Source organism: Nuphar pumila, chromosome 14, assembly GCF_984573655.1.
Source record: "Nuphar pumila chromosome 14, dmNupPumi1.hap1.1, whole genome shotgun sequence".
NCBI classification, from domain to species: domain Eukaryota; kingdom Viridiplantae; phylum Streptophyta; class Magnoliopsida; order Nymphaeales; family Nymphaeaceae; genus Nuphar; species Nuphar pumila.
In genome coordinates this window covers 81,358,654-81,376,734 of record NC_143262.1, presented here as the reverse complement: position 1 = coordinate 81,376,734, position 18,081 = coordinate 81,358,654, and the positions used below count along the sequence as shown (strand labels likewise).

The 18,081-nt window shown below is 35.9% G+C and overlaps 1 protein-coding gene across 2 annotated transcripts in view; it reads right to left on the bottom strand.

Annotated features, from left to right (window-relative positions):
• The window catches only part of LOC149817103 (RING/U-box superfamily protein), a 139,172-nt gene that overhangs the window by 25,676 nt on the left and 95,415 nt on the right, over positions 1-18,081 (bottom strand). For both annotated transcript variants that reach the window (XM_089988110.1, XM_089988111.1), the window contains exons 11-12: positions 14,666-14,731; positions 14,499-14,586 (exon numbers count right to left, since the gene is read on the bottom strand). In XM_089988110.1, the coding sequence (XP_089844236.1) occupies positions 14,499-14,586; positions 14,666-14,731 (154 nt within the window). The remainder of the gene's footprint in view (positions 1-14,498; positions 14,587-14,665; positions 14,732-18,081) is intronic.

The following is an 18,081-nucleotide window of genomic DNA, read 5'->3' as shown; positions in this document are numbered from 1 at the left end:
CTCAATTGTCCCATGTAGATATTCCTCTCTGACGTAGTGACAATCCATTTCGATGTGTTTGGTGCGTTCGTGAAATGTTCTGTTGCTTGCAATGTAGATTGCACTCTTGTTGTCACAGCACATTCGTGAAGCTTTTGTTGCTTTAGCTCCCATGTCGGCAAAACAGACGTCGGAGCCAAACTACTTTCATGGTCGTGGTTGACATGACTCGGCATTCAGCTTCGGTGGATAAGAGAGAGACCTTCTGCTGCTTTTTGCACCTCCACGAGATTAAAGATTCACCTAAGAAGACACAAAAACCAGTGGTTGAGTGTATGTTATTGGGATCACCTCCCCAATCAGCATCAGTATATGCAATTAAATCAAGGGAGGAAGAAGAAGACAAGAAAAATCCTCGTGAAAAAGAGGACTGGATGTATCTGATAATACGCATGATTGCTCCCATGTGAACAGAGGTGGGAGCATGTTGAAACTGGCTTGTTGTGTGAACAACATGTGCTATGTCTGGTCTGGTAATGGATAGATAGAAAAGTGCCCCGACAAGCTGTCTGTAAGGAGTAGGGTCTTCAAGAAGTTCTCCATCATCAATCTTCATTTTAACATTGACAACTTCTGGAGTGTCTACTTTCTTATTATCTGTAATCCCAGACCCGGAAACAATGTCAAGAACAAATTTTGTCTGAGATAATAAATATCCCCTAGGAGAATAGGCGACCTCAATGCCTAAAAAATATCTCAACAAACATAAATCTGTCATTTCAAAGTGAGATTTGAGAAGTGTTTTGATGTTTTTAACTCCCTATTTATCGCTTCCGGTGATGATCATATCATCCACATATAGAAGAAGCACAATAGTTCCTGTATCAGAATTCTTAATAAACAAAGCAGTGTCAGTCAAACAGAATTGAAAACCAATATCAAGCATAACACGATTAAACCTATCGTACCAAGCTTTTGGTGCTTGTTTAAGGCCATAAAGAGATTTTTCTAAGCGAAGGGTTTTACCCTTATGAATACTAAGACCTGGAGGGGCTTCCATGTACACTTCTTTAACTAGCTTTACATTTAGAAATGCATTTTTTGACATCCATTTGAAATATGGACCATTTCTTGATGGAAGCTAAGGCAATTAAGGTTTTGACTGTTGTCATACGAGCAACATGAGCAAAGGGTTCTTCATAATCAATGTCATATTCTTGGGCATAACCTTTGGCTACTAATCGTGCTTAATATCTTTTAAGAGTGCCATCACTCTTGGTTTTAACCTTATAAACCCATCAACATCCTATAGGTTTCTTGCCTAGAGGAAGGTCTTGAATAGTCCATGTAGAAGTCTTTTCGAGTGCATTTAACTCAGTTTTCATGGCTTCTATCCATTTGACATCATTTTTTGCTTGAGAGTATATAAATGGTTCCTCATATAAGGGAATGAATGCAATAACTACCCTATATGTAGGTGAGAAGGATTCGTATGACACCAATTTTTTTGGAGGCCTCGAGATGACCTTCTGGTTGGAATGTCAGAATATCTTTCGTCTGGAATATTGTATACTCATGTCTCTATGGCCTTCTTCATTGCCAATATTATGATCAAGATCAATAATACCTTGATCATTATCAAATCTATAGTCAAGATCATATTCATCAGATTTAGATGTCAGATCTAACAAAAAGGAGTACTCAATAACTTCCTTTGGTTTTTCAAAATCAAAGAAGCTTTCTTTTTCTAAAAAGGAGACATTTCTTGATACATATAATCTATTATTCTTGAAGTCAAAACACCTATAACCTTTTTGATTTTTTGCATATCCTAAAAAGGCACAGGGAATCACACGAGGAAAAAGTTTATCATTTTTGTCCGTAAATATAAAACATTTGCATCCAAACACTCTCAGTCTAGAGCTATGTCACACGGACTCGGCTCCAAGGTCGACGCACCCACGTCGACACGCACCGACACGGGTGCAGCTCGGACTCAGTCAACCCGACCTTGGGTGCGGTCAACGCACCCAGGGTCATTTTGGTCCATTTTTTGGAATTAAAAAAAAATATCTGGGCTTCACAACTCATCACCTGTCCCCTAATGGGCACAACTTTGACCGAGTCTTTTATATATATATATATATATATATATATATATATATATATATATATAGCCGAGTCCCCGTGTCCAAATTTTTTTAAATTGCGCCGCACCCGCACCCGCACCCATGTGACATAGGTCTAGAGTAATATGAAGAAAGGTTCACAAGTTTTTCGATTGGAGTTATATTTTGCAAAGAAGAGGATGGCATTCGATTAATCAGATAGGTGGCAGTTAAGGCAACTTCTGCCCAAAAATCTTTTGGGACTTGATTTGCTATTAATAAAGTCTTAGTGGTTTCCATAATATGGCGATGTTTACGTTCTGCCAACCCATTTTGTTGAGGTGTGTATGGGCAAAACCTTTGATGTGTGATGCCATATAAGTTAAGGTAATTTTTAAAATCTGTGGACAAAAATTCTCCCCCTGAATCTGTGCGAAAAATGGAAATATCATTTTGAAACTTATTTTTAACCATTTTATGAAATGTCTGAAAATATAAAAATACTTTAGACTTATGTTTAAGAAAATAAATCCAAGTATGTCTGAAAAAATCATCGACAAAGATAACATAATAGGCAAATCCACCTTTAGAAATTATTGGTGCAGGACCCCAAACATCCGAGTGTACTAATTCAAGTGGTCTTGAAGAAACAAAAGTTCTGTTATGAAATGATAATCTTTTCATTTTGCCAAGAATACAATCTTTACAAGTAAATTTTTCAGAATTACAAAATTTTTCTAGATTTGGAAAATGTTGGATTTTGGTTATATGTGGATCACAAAGTCTTTTGTGCCATAACTCCAACTCGATTTTCTGAATGTTATAACAAAAGGTATTCTTTGGCATTTCCAAAAAACCCATGTAATAGAGTCCTCCTTCTCTATGGCCTTCCCCAGTCAGCTTTCCTAACTGACGATCCTGTACCAAGCAACCATAAGAAGAAAAATAAATATCACAACCATGGTCGGATATTTGGAAAATGGATAAGAGATTCAAATTTAATTTGGGAATATATCTGACTTCTGGGATAAAAAATTTCTCAGTTTTATGGATTTTTTCAAAATTTCCTATTCTTTCTATTTCTAGAGAAGTTCCATCAACTGTAAATACTTTTGATACACTTGTTTTATTTTTAACACGTTCGGATAAACTTTTATTATTTGGAGTCATATCGAATAAAGCACCAGAGTCAAGAAGCCAAGGGAAGTTACTTGGATCGAAAAAAGATGAAGCAACTGCCCCAGTCGAAGCTTTGGATGAAGAGGAAGCTCCTTTGATGAGTGGTTGGAGAATCTCCATTAGCTGAGCCATAGAAATTGGTGCATCTTGATCTTTGGGCTCCGATCCAGCAATCACAACTCTCTTTTCTCTAAGTTCTTTAAGCTTGGAGCACTGAGGCCTGTCCTGGTTCATGACAATGATGGCAAATAACCTTTTTCTTGTCATAGTCACTACTTTGTCGATTGAAGTAAGGTGGTCTATACGAACGTACATGATTACCTGGTCTAGATACTGCTAGAACAAAATCATCTCCAAACTTTGGAGTATTCTTTTTCATTCTGTTTTCCTCCATAGTTAGTTCCTCTATAGTATCGACAATGGAGGAAACTTTTTCCCGATGAAGAAGAGTCGATTTAGTCGACTCGAATTCCAGTCTTAGACCGTTTACAAATTGGTAAAAATGCTCCATATCAAGTTGCCTTTGACGGAGCTCAATGTCCTCAGAACAATGCCATTTTGGCTCTACAAGAGCCAATTCTCCCCAAAGTTCGGACAATTCATTGTAATACTCTCGTATGGTTTTCACTTTGGGTCATAGACCTAACTTTTTCTTGAAGATTGCACACATGTGCAATATCTTTGAGGGAATACATATTTTTGAGGTATTCCCAAGCCTTATCCGCATGCTCAAACTTAGCAAGACTAGAGCATTTTTTGATGTCAACGCTATTGATTAACCATGACATGATTTTTGCATGCCCTATCTGCCATTCCTTCCAACTATTTTCATAGTTGGCCAAAGCTTTGCTTTTCTCTCCTTCGGTTAGAAGAACCTCTTTATCACCTTCCATTTTGGTGAAGACTAGTTTAGGTTCTGAATCAGAACCATCTACTAGTCCCCAAAGCCCCTTTCCCCATATGTGGTGCTTCATTATCGAAGCCCACATTACATAATTTGTGTAATTTAATTTCATGGGTATGATGATGATTTTATCATGATCATCTATCTCTTATAAGGGTGATAAAGAGAGAAAAAGATGAAAAATAAGATAAAGAGAGAAGAAAAGGAAAAGTAAGAGAACGCAAACTCAATATTTTGTTGCAACGAATCTTCCTTTCTTAAAACAGAACTTTAGGAGCCTCAACCAAGGTGATGAAACACCTTTGTAATCTTGGCACGGAAAATGAGGCAAGAAATCTTCACGATATAGGATGAACCTTGCTTTGATACCATGAAATGAAGTGAGGATCTTCCATAAAAGTACTTAGATCCACAAGAGAGAGTGTCTAGAGAGACACTTGAACATAACCCTTAAAAAAGGGTATAATGGGAACAAAAAGGAAATAAAAATAATCTTTATTGAAATGATAAAAATACTTAAGAAGCATCGAGTAAATTACAAGAGGGGATGCACCCCTATATATACAAGTGGGAAGAGGAGAGCTCTTAAGGAGCTCTCCTTGTAGCCGTTGGACTAGTCCAATGGTTAGAAATGTAACCGTTGGACTAGTCCAACGGTTACCTTTCTAGTTAAGTTCCAAGTGGAACTTAACTAGATAAGGTATGTCTAGTTCTATTAGAACTAGACACTAAAATAACTAAAAGAAAAAAGAAAGAAAAATACAGAAAAATAAAAGATAAAAAATATATGAATATTATTATTATATATATATATATATATTTTACATTTTAACATAGTCTAGATCTAGTTGGATCTTGACTAGTTTAAAAGTCTAGTTCAAATCGAACTAGACAAAAATAAAAAAATAAAAAATAAATAAATAAATAAATAAAATATTATATTATTATATTATATATAATTACATTTTTATATTTTTAACACTCCCCCTCAAACTTACGGTCGTCTGAGCCAAACTACCTCCATTGTCGTGATGGCCATGGCTCAGTATTAAACTTCGGTGGACGAAAAAGAGACCTTCTGTTGCTTTTTGCACCGCCACGAAATCAAGGATTTACCTAAGAAAACACAAAAACCAATGGTTAAATGCCTGTTATTGGGATCACGTTCTCAGTCAGCATCAAATATAATAAAGATGAAGAGACAAGAAAAGGCCTCGTGAAAGGGAGGATTTAATGTATCTAACAATACCCAAAACTGCTCCTATATGAACAAAAGTGGGAGTGTACTGAAACTGACTAGCTGTGTGTACAACGTGTGCTATATTAGGTCTGGTAATGAAAAGATAAGAAAGTACTCTAATAAGCTGTCTGTAAGGAGTGAGATCATAAAGAGGTTCTCCATCATCGATTCTCATTTTGATGTTGACAACTTCTGGAGTATCCACTTCTTTATCATCATCTGTGATTCCAGACCTTGAAACAATATAAAAAACAAATTTAGATTGAGATAATAAATACCCTCGAGGGAAATAAGCAACTTCAATTCCTAAGAAATATCTTAATAAGCCTAAATCAGTCATTTCAAAATGATTGTTAAGAAGCTTTTTAATGTTTTCAACTCCCTGTTTGTCGCCTCTGGTGATGATCATGTCATCCACATAAAGAAGAAGAAGAAGAATCCCTACATTAGAAATCTTAATAAATAAAGCAGTGTCAGTCAAACAAGTTCTAAATCCAATATCAAGCATAACATGACTAAACATATCATACTAGGCTTTTGGTGCCTGTTTAAGACCATAAAGAGCCTTTTCTAAATGAAGAGTTTTACCCTTAAGAATATTAATGTCAGGTAGTGCTTCCATATAAACTTCTTCAACTAAGTTTCTATTTAGAAAAGCATTCTTAACACCCATTTGAAATATGAGTTATTTTCTAATAAAGGCTAAGGCTATTAATGTCCTGACGATGGTCATCTGAGCAACTGGAGCAAAAGTTTCTTCGTAATCGATGTCACTCTTGAGAATACCCCTTGGCCACTAATCTGGCTTTATACCTTTCAAGAGTTCCGTCACTCTTGGTTTTAACTTTATAAATCCACCTACAACCTATAGGTTTCTTTCCTTGTGGAATATCTTGAATAGTCTAATTGTTAGCCCTTTTTAATGCTTTTAATTCTGCCTTAGTGACTTCTACCCACTCTGTATGGTTTTTTGCTTGAATATAGGATGAATGTTCTACATATGAGTGTATTAATGCAATAAATGCCTTATATGTAGGTGAAAATGATTCGTACGACACACATTTTCTGTGAGGTTTAGAAATTCTGGATGCCCTTCTGGTTTGTGCTTTAGATTTTTTTTTCAATGCACATGGAAGATAGGATTTTCTACGTCTTGAGTATTGTAAACAGGTGTCCCTATGGGTCTGCTCTTCATTAGTATCATTAAGTTTAGAATCAATAGTACCTTGACCATCATCTAAATCGTATTCATGGTCACATCCATCAAATTTCGAAGTCAAATCTATCAAAAAAGAATATTTGGCTACTTGGTTTTTTCAAAATAAAAAAAACTTTCCTTTTTCAAGAAGGATACATTTCATGATACATACAATTTTTCATTTTTAAAATCAAAACATCTATAGCCTTTTTTATTATCTGTATAACCTAAGAAGGCAAAAAGAATGGCATGGAGGGGGGGAGAGTTTATCATTCTTGTTGGTGAAAACAAAACATTTGCATCTAAAAACTCTTAATCTAGAGTAATCAGAAGATATTTTGACAAGTTTTTCAATTGGAGTTATATTTTTCAAAGAAGAAGATGGCATTTGGTTAACGAGATAGGTAGCAGTTAGGGTTGCTTCTGCCCAAAACTCTTTTGAAACTTGATTTACTATTAATAAAGTCTTAGTGATTTCCATAATGTGTCGATGTTTTCGTTCGGCCAAACCATTTTTTTGTTGCGTGTGTGGATAAGATATTTGATGTGTGATGCCATGTAAATTGAGATAGTCTTTAAATTCTTTTGACATAATTTTTCCCCATGAATCAATGCAAAAAATGAAAATATCATTTTGAAATTTGTTTATAACCATTTTGTGAAATGTTTGACAATGTGAAAAAACCTCAGATTTATGCTTAAGGAAGTAAATCCAAGTATGCCTAGAGAAGTCATAAAAAAAATTATATAATATGCATATACGCCTTTTGATATGACTGACACAAGACCCCAACCATCTGAATATATTAACTCAAGTGGTCTAGATGAAACAAAAGTTCTATCATGAAATGACAATCTTTTCATTTTACCAAGAATACAATCTTTACAAGCAAAACTTTCAGAATTACAAAATTTTCCTAAACTTGAAAAGTGTTGGAGTTTAGATATACGAGGATGGCCAACTCTTTTGTGCCATAGATCCAACTCTAGTTTTGTAACATTATAACAAAAGACATTCTTGGGTAATTCCAAAAAATCCATATAATAGAGTCCTCTTTCTCCATGACCTTCTCCAATCAGCTTCCCTGACTGGCGATCCTACACCCAACAACCATGAGAAGAGAAGGAGATGTTACACCTATAATCAAATATTTGATAGACAAATAAAAGATTTAGATTTAGTTTGTGAATATATCTAATTTTTTGGATTTTTGAAGATTTTCAAAATTTTTTATTCATTATATTTCAAGAGATGTACCATTAACTGTGAAAACATTTGACACACTTGAGTTACTGTTAAGACATTCAGACAAATTATTGATGTTTGGAGTCATATGAAAAGAAGCATCAGAGTCATGTAGTTAAGGCAAGTTACCGAGACCGGAGAAAGATGAGACATTAGCTTTGATTGAGGCTTTAGTTGAGGAAGATACTCCCTTGAGAAGAGGTTGAAGGATTTCCATTAATTGAGCCATGGATATGGGTCATCTTGATTGATTTGATCTTTTGATTCTTGTGATGAACCAACAGATGCAATCTTCTTTTCTTCTCTTCTCTTTAATTTAGGACATTGAAACCTATAATATCCCGGTTCATGGCAATGGTGGCAAATGACTTTCCTTTTGTTATAATCATTATTTTGCCTACCAAAATAAGGCGGTTTATAAGCTTGCATATAATTTCTCGGTCTAAATATGGCTAGAACAGAATCATCTTCATTCTTTAGAGTATTCTTCTTGAGCCTATTTTCCCCCATAGTTAGCTCATCAATGGTGTCAATAATAGAGGAAACTTTTCCCCTATGTAAAAGGGTGGATTTGGTTGTTTCAAATTTCGGCCTCAAACCATTTATGAATTGGTAAAAATGTTCTATATTGAGTTATTTTTGGCAAAGCTCGATATCTTCAGGATAATGCCACTTTGGCTCAAGAAGAGCCAACTCTTCCAAAAGTTTGGACAACTTATTATAATATTCCCTAATACTTTTATGTTTTTGAGTCAAAGTCCGAACTTTATCTTGTAAATTGCACACATGTGCATGTTAAATTATGTAAATAATCATGGAATGTAATATATATTATATATATAAGGTAATACATATACATATATTAATATATATGTATATGTATCTACTTATTATATATATTTCTATCTGTTTAGTCATAGGGGTAGTTTAGTCTTTTCCACTGTTTTACGCACATTCACTTTATGAATGTGATTGTAAATTTATTTTATTTCTTTCTTTTTCATTTTTATTTTTTCTTTCTTTTAAAGTACCAAAAGGTACCTTGGGGGGCCCACTCAAATAGACGTTGGGCCCCTCCAACGGTCACATTTGTGACCGTTGGAGGGGCTCCAACGTCTATGAGTGGAGCCCCTCCAAGGCCCCCTTTGTGTTGTTATAAATAGGGGCTCTCCCCTTTGTATTTCTTTATGGCTTTGAGTCAAAGCCCAAGTGCTCAATAAAGTGATTCCATTATTTTTATGCCTTTGTGAGTTTTTGTGAGTTGTGCTTTTGTGCACAAGTGTTCTAAAGTGTTCTTATTGTGCATTTGTGCCGGGTTTATTATCAAGAATATTAAGGTCTTGATCTTAGTATCTTGTTTGGAGATACTTTTACATGGTATCAGAGCCTCGTTAAAGAAGGAGGATCATGCATCTCTTCACTTGTGAAGTGCCTCGAAAAACGTGCCCTCAAGTTAGTGAAGTTTTGAAGTGAACCATCTCCTTCGGGCAATATTTTAGAAACATCTTGTGTCAAGAAAGGTTTGAAAATCCTTTAAGGTACGCATTATTTTCTATCTTCTTCCCTCTCTAATGGGTGAAAAAGACTCCCACTTCTCCCTTGATTTTAAACTTAGTGGTTCAAACTACCATGTTTGGGCCGGCAATATGGAAGACCATATCAAAGGGAAAGGTCTTTGGGGTTACGTTCAAGGTTCCATATCGGAACCCGAACCCAAACTTACTATCATAGAGAAAGGGGATATTAAGATTCTTGAAGGTGAAGATAGACAAAAGGCCCTAGAAGAGTATTCCAAAAGGCATGATGAGTGGGAGATGAAGAACTTCAAAATCTTGTCTTGGATTTTTTCATCCGTTGAAACCAAGATCAATGCCAACATCATTAAGTTTAAAAGGGCCTCTAAAGCTTGGTTGTACCTTGAAAAAATGTATACTTCAAGGGACTTATCTTACAAATATTACCTCCAAAAGAAGGCTTTGATCCTTCAACAAAACGATTTGTCTATTCGGGAATATTTTGCAGAAACAATCATCTATTTGGGACGAGCTTGCTATGCTCGAACCAAAATGGAGCGGAGAAGCTATTGAGTTAAGACACAAACAACTAGAGGAAGATCGATTCTTCAACTTTCTAAATGGTCTTAGACCCGAATTTGAGCAAATTCGGTCCTCTCTTCTATCCGCCTTCACATCACCCTCTATTGAAGATGTTATCACCAAGCTAAGTGGTGAGGAAACCCGTATGGGGATTAGTAAAAATAATCCTAGCATCCTTGCTACACCTTCTCAAAATGATTATGAAGCGGTTAATGTTGTGTCAAGACCCGGGAATAATATGAAGGCCTACAAACCTCCCCATTTCAAAAATCAAGGACAAGGAGGAAATGATCGATATGGCAAAAGAGACTAGCAAATTAACTTGCCATTTTTGTAAAGAACCGGGGCATATCAAACCCATTTGTCCCAAATGGAAGAAATTTCTTGCCGCGGCTTTGGCATCCCAACCAGAGAAACGACCTTCTTTATCAAATGAGCCTCTTTCGCTTCAACAAATTGTGGATACTCTTCAACCTCTTCTCAAATGAGGCATTTCTGGAGCCGCTATGTCATCCTCCTCTTCTCTCGGTAAGACATCTTGGCTCCTAGATTCCGGTGCTTTATTTCATATGACTCCAAGTCCTTGTTTTCTTTCTGATTTTTCTAAAAATTTTCTTCCATCTTTTGTCTAAACGACGGATGGAACACCTCTTGAAATTAAAGGAATGGGCAATTTTGAAAAACAAGACTTCTTTATTCCAAAAATTCGTCTTATACCAAAACTAAACTTAAATTTACTTTCCGTTTCTCAACTCTCGGACTATGGTTACGATATAAAATTCTCTTCTGATAAATGTTGGATACAGGATCGCCAGTCCGGGAAGTTGATTGGGGAAGGCTCTAGGAGAGGAGACCTCTACTATGTTGATTTTCTCAAAATTCCCAAGAATCAATTTTGTAATGTTGCTCAAAACAAATATATTCATGTATGGCATATGAGATTGGGTCATCCCAACATTGTTAAAATCTCTTATTTACCTTTTATTAAGCATCTTTGTAATGAAAATTTTGTTTGTAATGAATGTATTCTTGGGAAAATGAAAAGTCTTCCTTTTTCTCAAAGATCCATGTTTACGACAAAATCTTTTGAAATTGTTCACTCCGATGTACGGGGTCCGGCTCCGGTGATATCTAAAAGAGGTTTCTCATACTATGTTATCTTTGTGGACGATTTCACTAGATTTAGTTGGATATACTTTCTTAAACATAAACATGAAGTTTTCTCAACTTTTAAAACATTTAATATGATGATAGTGGAACTACTCCTCAAAGTGAGGAAAACCTTTGTAGGACCGAAAGACAGAGAAACCCCCCTTCTAGGTTCATCTCATACGAGTCTTTTTCACCTAAATATAAATCCTGTCTAAGCGCCATTCACTCTTACATAGAACCTAGGAACTTCGAGGAAGCACAAAAATGTCCGGAATGGATAGTCGCTATGGATAATGAACTTGAAGCTCTAAGGAAAGCAAAGACATGGGAGTTTCAAGACCTCCCTAAAGACAAGAAAGCAATAGGGTGTAGATGGGTGTTTAAGGTTAAGACTAAGAGTGATGGGTCCCTTGAGAGATACAAGGCCCGTTTAGTTGCAAAAGGACATGATAAAAAATATGGGATTGATTATGAGGAGACCTTTGCCCCGGTAGCTCGGATGGTCACCGTCCGATGTCTTATAACCGTTGCCTCAATCAATAAGTGGAACATCTATCAGATGGATGTTAAGAATACCTTTTTAAACGGAGATCTAAACGAAGAAGTGTATATGGATGCTCTTCTTGGAATGGAGTCTCCTAAAGGAAAAGTGCTTCGCCTTCGAAAAGCACTTTATGGTTTGAAACAAGCCCCCAAGGCTTTGTATGATAGGTTTAACTCCGTAATGTTAGAAAATGATTTCTCATCCTGCTTTACTGATACTGCTTTGTTTGTTAGAAAATCTAATGCAGGGATTGTTATTCTGCTTCTATATGTGGATGACATGCTTATAACCGGAAGCGATTCTAAAGGGATTAAAAGCATAAAATCAATTTTAAAGGATAAGTTTGAAATGTCTGACTTGGGTTTTTTAACTTATTTTTTGGGTATTGAGGTAGCATACTCTCATAGAGGATACTTTTTGCCTCAAACTAAGCTTGCATCTGAGATTATTGACAGGTCAGGTATTACAGACGATAAAATTTGTGAAACTCCGGCTATAGTAGGAGCTAAAATGAAGATTGATGATGGTGTTCTTCTCTCCGATCCTACTCCCTACATGCAACTAGTAGGATCGTTGATGTACCTAAGTATTACCAGACCAGATATCTCACATGCAGTGCATACGGCAAATCAGTTTCAGCATGCACCAACTTCCATTCACATGAGTGCTATCTTACGTGTCGTAAGATACCTAAAGCATACTCTTAATAAGGGAGTTTTTCTGTTTTCCTCTTCTGAGTTAAAATTAATTGTTTATACTGACTTTGATTGGGGAGGTGACCCAAATAACCGTCACTCCACCATTGGTTTTTGTGTATTCTTAGGAGACTCATTGATCTCATGGAGATGCAAGAAGCAGCAAAATGTGTCTCTATCATCAACTAAAGCCGAATATCGTGTCATGGCGACTACTACCATGAAAATTGTTTGGATTCATCAGTTGCTGGAAGACATGGGGATCACAATTGAAGGGCCTACCAAGCTATGCTGTGACAACAAAAGTGCGATTTATATTGCTAAGAATCACACTTTTCATGAGCGGACCAAACACATAGAGATGGATTGTCACTACGTTCGGGAGGCATACCTCAAAGGAATCATTGACCTTCCATATGTCACGTCAGAATATCAGTTGGTGGATTTCTTCACTAAAGCCTTGTGTGCTCCGCGTTTCAACTTCCTTCTTAGCAAACTCTCGTTCATCCTGCCCTAAGTTTGAGGGGGTGTTAAATTATGTAAATAATCATGGAATGTAATATATATATTATATATATAAGGTAATACATATACATATATTAATATATATGTATATGTATCTATTTATTATATATATAAAATATATATTTCTATTTGTTTAGTCGTAGGGGTAGTTTAGTCTTTTCCATTGTTTTACGCACATTCACTTTATGAATGTGATTGTAAATTTATTTTATTTCTTTCTTTTTCATTTTTATTTTTTCTTTCTTTTAAAGTACCAAAAGGTACCTTGGGGGGCCCACTCAAATAGACGTTGGGCCCCTCCAACGTCTATGAGTGGAGCCCCTCCAAGGCCCCCTTTGTGTTGTTATAAATAGGGGCTCTCCCCTTTGTATTTCTTTATGGCTTTGAGTCAAAGCCCAAGTGCTCAATAAAGTGATTCCATTATTTTTATGCCTTTGTGCATTTGTGAGTTTTTGTGAGTTTTGCTTTTGTGCACAAGTGTTCTTATTGTGCATTTGTGTCAGGTTTATTATCAAGAATATTAAGGTCTTGATCTTAGTATCTTGTTTGGAGATACTTTTACAGTGCAATGTCTTTAAGGGAATACATATTTCTAAGATATTCTCAAGCCTTATTGGCATGCTCGAATTTGGCTAAACTATAGCATTTCTTAATGTCAACACTATTAATTAGCCATGACATGATTTTGGCATGCCCTATCCTCCATTGTTTCCACTTTTTCTCATAAGTGACTAATGCTTTATTTTTCGCTCTTTTCGTGAGAGGCACCTCTTTCTCATTTTCAATTTTTGTGAGAATTAGTTTAGGTTCCTAATCGGAATCGTCTACTATTTCCCACAACCCTTTCCCCCAAATGTGATGCTTCATGATTAAAACCCACGTAACATAATTAGTATCATTTAATTTGACTGGCATGATGGTGACTTCATCATTGTCATCCATTTTTACAAGGGTGAAGAAGAAAAGAGAGATGATAAGAGAAAACAAGAAAAGAAAAAAGGAAGGACAAGGGCACAATCATAATCTTGAGTAGCCAACGATCCTCCAAAACATCTCTTTTCTTAAAAAAAAAGCACTTGAATCACGAACAAGAAGATGAATCAACTTTTGCTAAAGCAGCATGAAAAATGAGGTGAAAACTCTCCAAGATCTAGAAGCTTCCAAGCTTTGATACCATATAAGCAAATGAGAAGTTTTCACGAAAGCGCAAATGCTTGTAATCAGTGTCTATTAAAAACACTACAATCATAACCCACAAAAGGGTATAAAAGAAATAACACAAAGAAAAAATAATAAACTTTTATTTCATATGAAAATGCTTAAGAAGCATTGATAAAAAGGAGAGGGGATCACCCTTATTTATATACAAGGAGAGAGGGGGAGAGAAGAGCGCTTAAGGAGCTCTTCATAGAGAGTGGTTGGAGCTAGTCCAACGGCTCTATTTGTAGCCGTTGGAGTCCAACAGACATACAACTAGTCAAGATCTAGTTGGATCTTGACTAGTTTAAAAGTCTAGTTCAAATCGAACTAGACAAAAATAAAAAAATAAAATAAAATAAAATAAAATATTATATTATTATATTATATATAATTACATTTTTATATTTTTAACTGATAGCCAGAAGATAATACCTATCTCTCTGTTGTCAAGTTTTAAGCACCAGCTCATGATAACATCACGCAATGTATTTCCACTCTGAGCTATATATCTCTCAGTGACCTGTCAAAAGAATCAAATGCAAGGAAAATGACATGATGAAACTTGCATAAAATCACATTAGAAAAAAGAAATTGTATACATCTTGTTCATATCTGTTTGCTTGATGTGTAGACTCAGGCATTCTAGTAAAAACATGATCAGAGATCTGCAAAAAAGTATAGAAAATCACAACGTGAAGCCAGTATATATAGGCAAAAAAAAGCATGGATATCAATTCAAGGTTTCAAGTATCAGAAATAAAATTGCACCTGCCTGGCTTTAAATTAAGAGTGAAAATTAAAAGAGAAGGAGAATTCCACAGCAGAATACAACAACAAACTTAAATTACTATCAAATTGCAAGACCTATTCAATAGAGGAGAAAAAAACATCATTTACAAAATTGTTAGGTGTACATCCTCCAGAAACATCAGCTAAAGAAAAAAAGAAGAGACATCAGCCTCAACTATCAGACATGAAAAGAAATACAATAGATGGGAAAAAAACAAGGTGTTCCAGCCATGTGGGCCCAAAGGCACCAACTTCTAAAATCTTAAAAAACTGTCAAGAACAGTATGCAAAAAAACACTTTTTTGCTATGCTGAAGTGAACCAGATAGAAAAGTTCTCCATTTAGGAAGGCCTATGGTGCAAGGAACTGATCAAAGGTGATGCTCTTAAGCTCCAAAAAGATTCCAAAAATTGGATTGAACAATATTCAGTTCAAGTTACTCAATTCTGCAAGAGAGCTCATGGTTGGCTCAAGTTATTGAAACAAGTCCAATGCACATATGCTCTTCTAGGTCACAGACTCACAGTTGGAAGTGAACCAAGATCTTACACTTGGTTTAGAAACATTAGTTCAGCCAACCAACAAGCTGAACAAAGTTGGGTGGCAGCTAGGTTGGGTACTGGTTTCAGGTCAATTATGGTTAAGTTCAGATGTGGAATTGAAAGAGAGGACAAAAGAAAGAAAGAAAGAAACATAAAATGACAAGAAAAATATAACAGAAAGAGATTAAATAAGAAAAATCCTGTTAGGAACTTTCATTGGCAAATCAGCGGCTGTTAATGTTGGAATATGTTATTGGTGTTAAAAGAAGAATCCTTGTAAAACCCGTAATTTTTAAGGATTATTAATAAATAAAGAACTCATTTTTTTATCTCCAAATTAGAAATGTGTTTCTAACGTTTGAATTTTATTTATTTATTACATATTCATTTGTTCATTCAAGCCAATCAGAGTATAATTTGTATTTATAGAACTATTTTGGGCTATAAATCACTATTTATATATATATATATATTATATTTAAATATATTTTTTATGGAGTTCGCCTGTGTATAACTGTTTAGTTATACACTGCCGGTCCCAAGCCCGGATAAAGGAGGAGGGTTGCGGTAGGACTGTGACAGCCAGCATAAAAACTTAGTCATACCCTATGAAAATGAACCAATATGAGAATTTCGTTGGGGCGTTCCCTACTGAGCGACGCGCTGTACTCTCTAGGCCCGGAGGCAGTGATAAATGGGCAAGGGTTGTTAGGTCGTCGCCCAGAAGCGACGCGTCACACCGGCACCCGGGTGTGGTGTCAAATAGGCAAGGGTTCCCTCACTTTGTTGGACGGGTGGGGGTAAAGAAGTTAGTCCAAGACCATAAAATTAGGTTAGCCACTTGGAACATAGGGTCTTTAACTGGTAAGTTGGTAGAGTTAGTAGATGTTATGTGTAGGAGAAAGATTGATATTTTATGTCTACAAGAGACCAAATGGGTAGGTGAGAAAGCAAAAGTGATAGAACCTTGGGGATATAAGATTTGGTATACAAGAATAGGAATGGAGTAGGGATTGTTATGAGTCGTCAGTTTATATATAATGTAGTTGAGGTCCGTAGGAAGGGTGATAGAATTTTACTTATTAAATTAGTATTAGGTACAGATATTATTAATATTATTAGTGTTTATGCACCTCAAGTAAGTTTAGATGATTCCATTAAGCATCAATTTTGGGAAGATTTAGATGGAGTAGTACAAGGGATATCTTATGGAGAAAAGCTTTTCATCGGCGGTGACCTTAATGGACATGTAGGCATTAGTAGGGATGGATTTGAAAGTATCCATGGAGGCTATGGTATAGGAGAAAGAAATGAAAGTGGAGAAAGGATTTTAGATTTTTGTTTGTCCTATGAAATGATCTTAGCAAACACTTGGTTTAGGAAGAGGGAGTCTCACCTAGTAGCATTTAAAAGTGGGGTTAATACGAGTCAGATAGATTTTTTTCCTACTTAGAAAGAGAGATAGGGGTTGTTGCATCGATTGTAAGGTTATACTGGGAGAAAGTGTAGCTACACAACATAGAGTCTTAATTTTAGATCTTAGAATTAGACAATGCCGCAAAAGGGATAGACATAGGATAGATCCTAGAATTAAGTGGTGGGCACTGAAAGGAGCTAAACAAGGAATGTTTGTAGAGCAGGTAGTTAAGGAAGCTGATTGATGTCTCGAGGAGGATTCAGAATCAATGTGGAATAAGATAGCGGGTGGCATGAGAAAAGTGGCTAAGGAGGTATTGGGTGAGTCTAAAGGCGGTGCACCACTAGGTAAGGATACATCATGGTGGAACGAGGATGTCAAATTAGCTATTAAGGTTAAAAGAGAGTGTTATAGAAATCTAAGTAAGAGTCGTGATAATGAGAATTTGGAGAAGTATATGATAGCAAAGAAGGAAGCTAAAAAAGTAGTTCGAAACGCGAGGGCTAAGGTATATAAGGAGGTTTATGACAAGTTGGATACCAAAGAAGGCGAGAAGGATATTTATAGGCTTGCAAAGATGAGAGATAGGAAATCGAGGGATTTGGGTATGGTTAGATGTATCAAAGATGAAATGCAAAGGGTTTTAGTCAAAGATGAGGAGATTAAGGAGAGACGGAAAGATTATTTTGATAAGCTATTTAATGATAGTCATGCTCAAGATCTTGGAGACTTCTCCATTCCTTTTCATGAGATAAATCGTGACTTCATGCGCAAGATTCAAAAGAAAGAAATTGCAGAGGCTTTGATGAAAATGAAATCAAGAAGGGCAGTTGGCCCAGATGGTATACCTATCGAGGCTTGGAAATGCTTGGGAGAGAAAGGTTTAGAATGGTTGACAAATCTTTTTAACTTGATTTGGCGAACAAATAAGATGCCTAATGAGTGGAGGAAGAGTACTTTGGTGCCTTTATATAAGAATAAGGGTGATATACAAGATTGCACAAACTATCGTGGTATAAAACTCATGAGTCATACTATGAAACTTTGGGAGAGGGTGATTGAGTCTAGGTTGAGGAAGGTTGTCATGATATCGGAGAATCAATTTGGTTTTATGCCTGGAAGATCAACTATGGAAGCTATACATCTTCTTAGACAACTTATTGAAAGATATAGAGAGAGGAACAAAGATTTGCATATGGTTTTTATTGATTTAGAGAAGGCATACGATAGAGTACCTAGGGACGTTCTCTGATGGACAATGATGAAG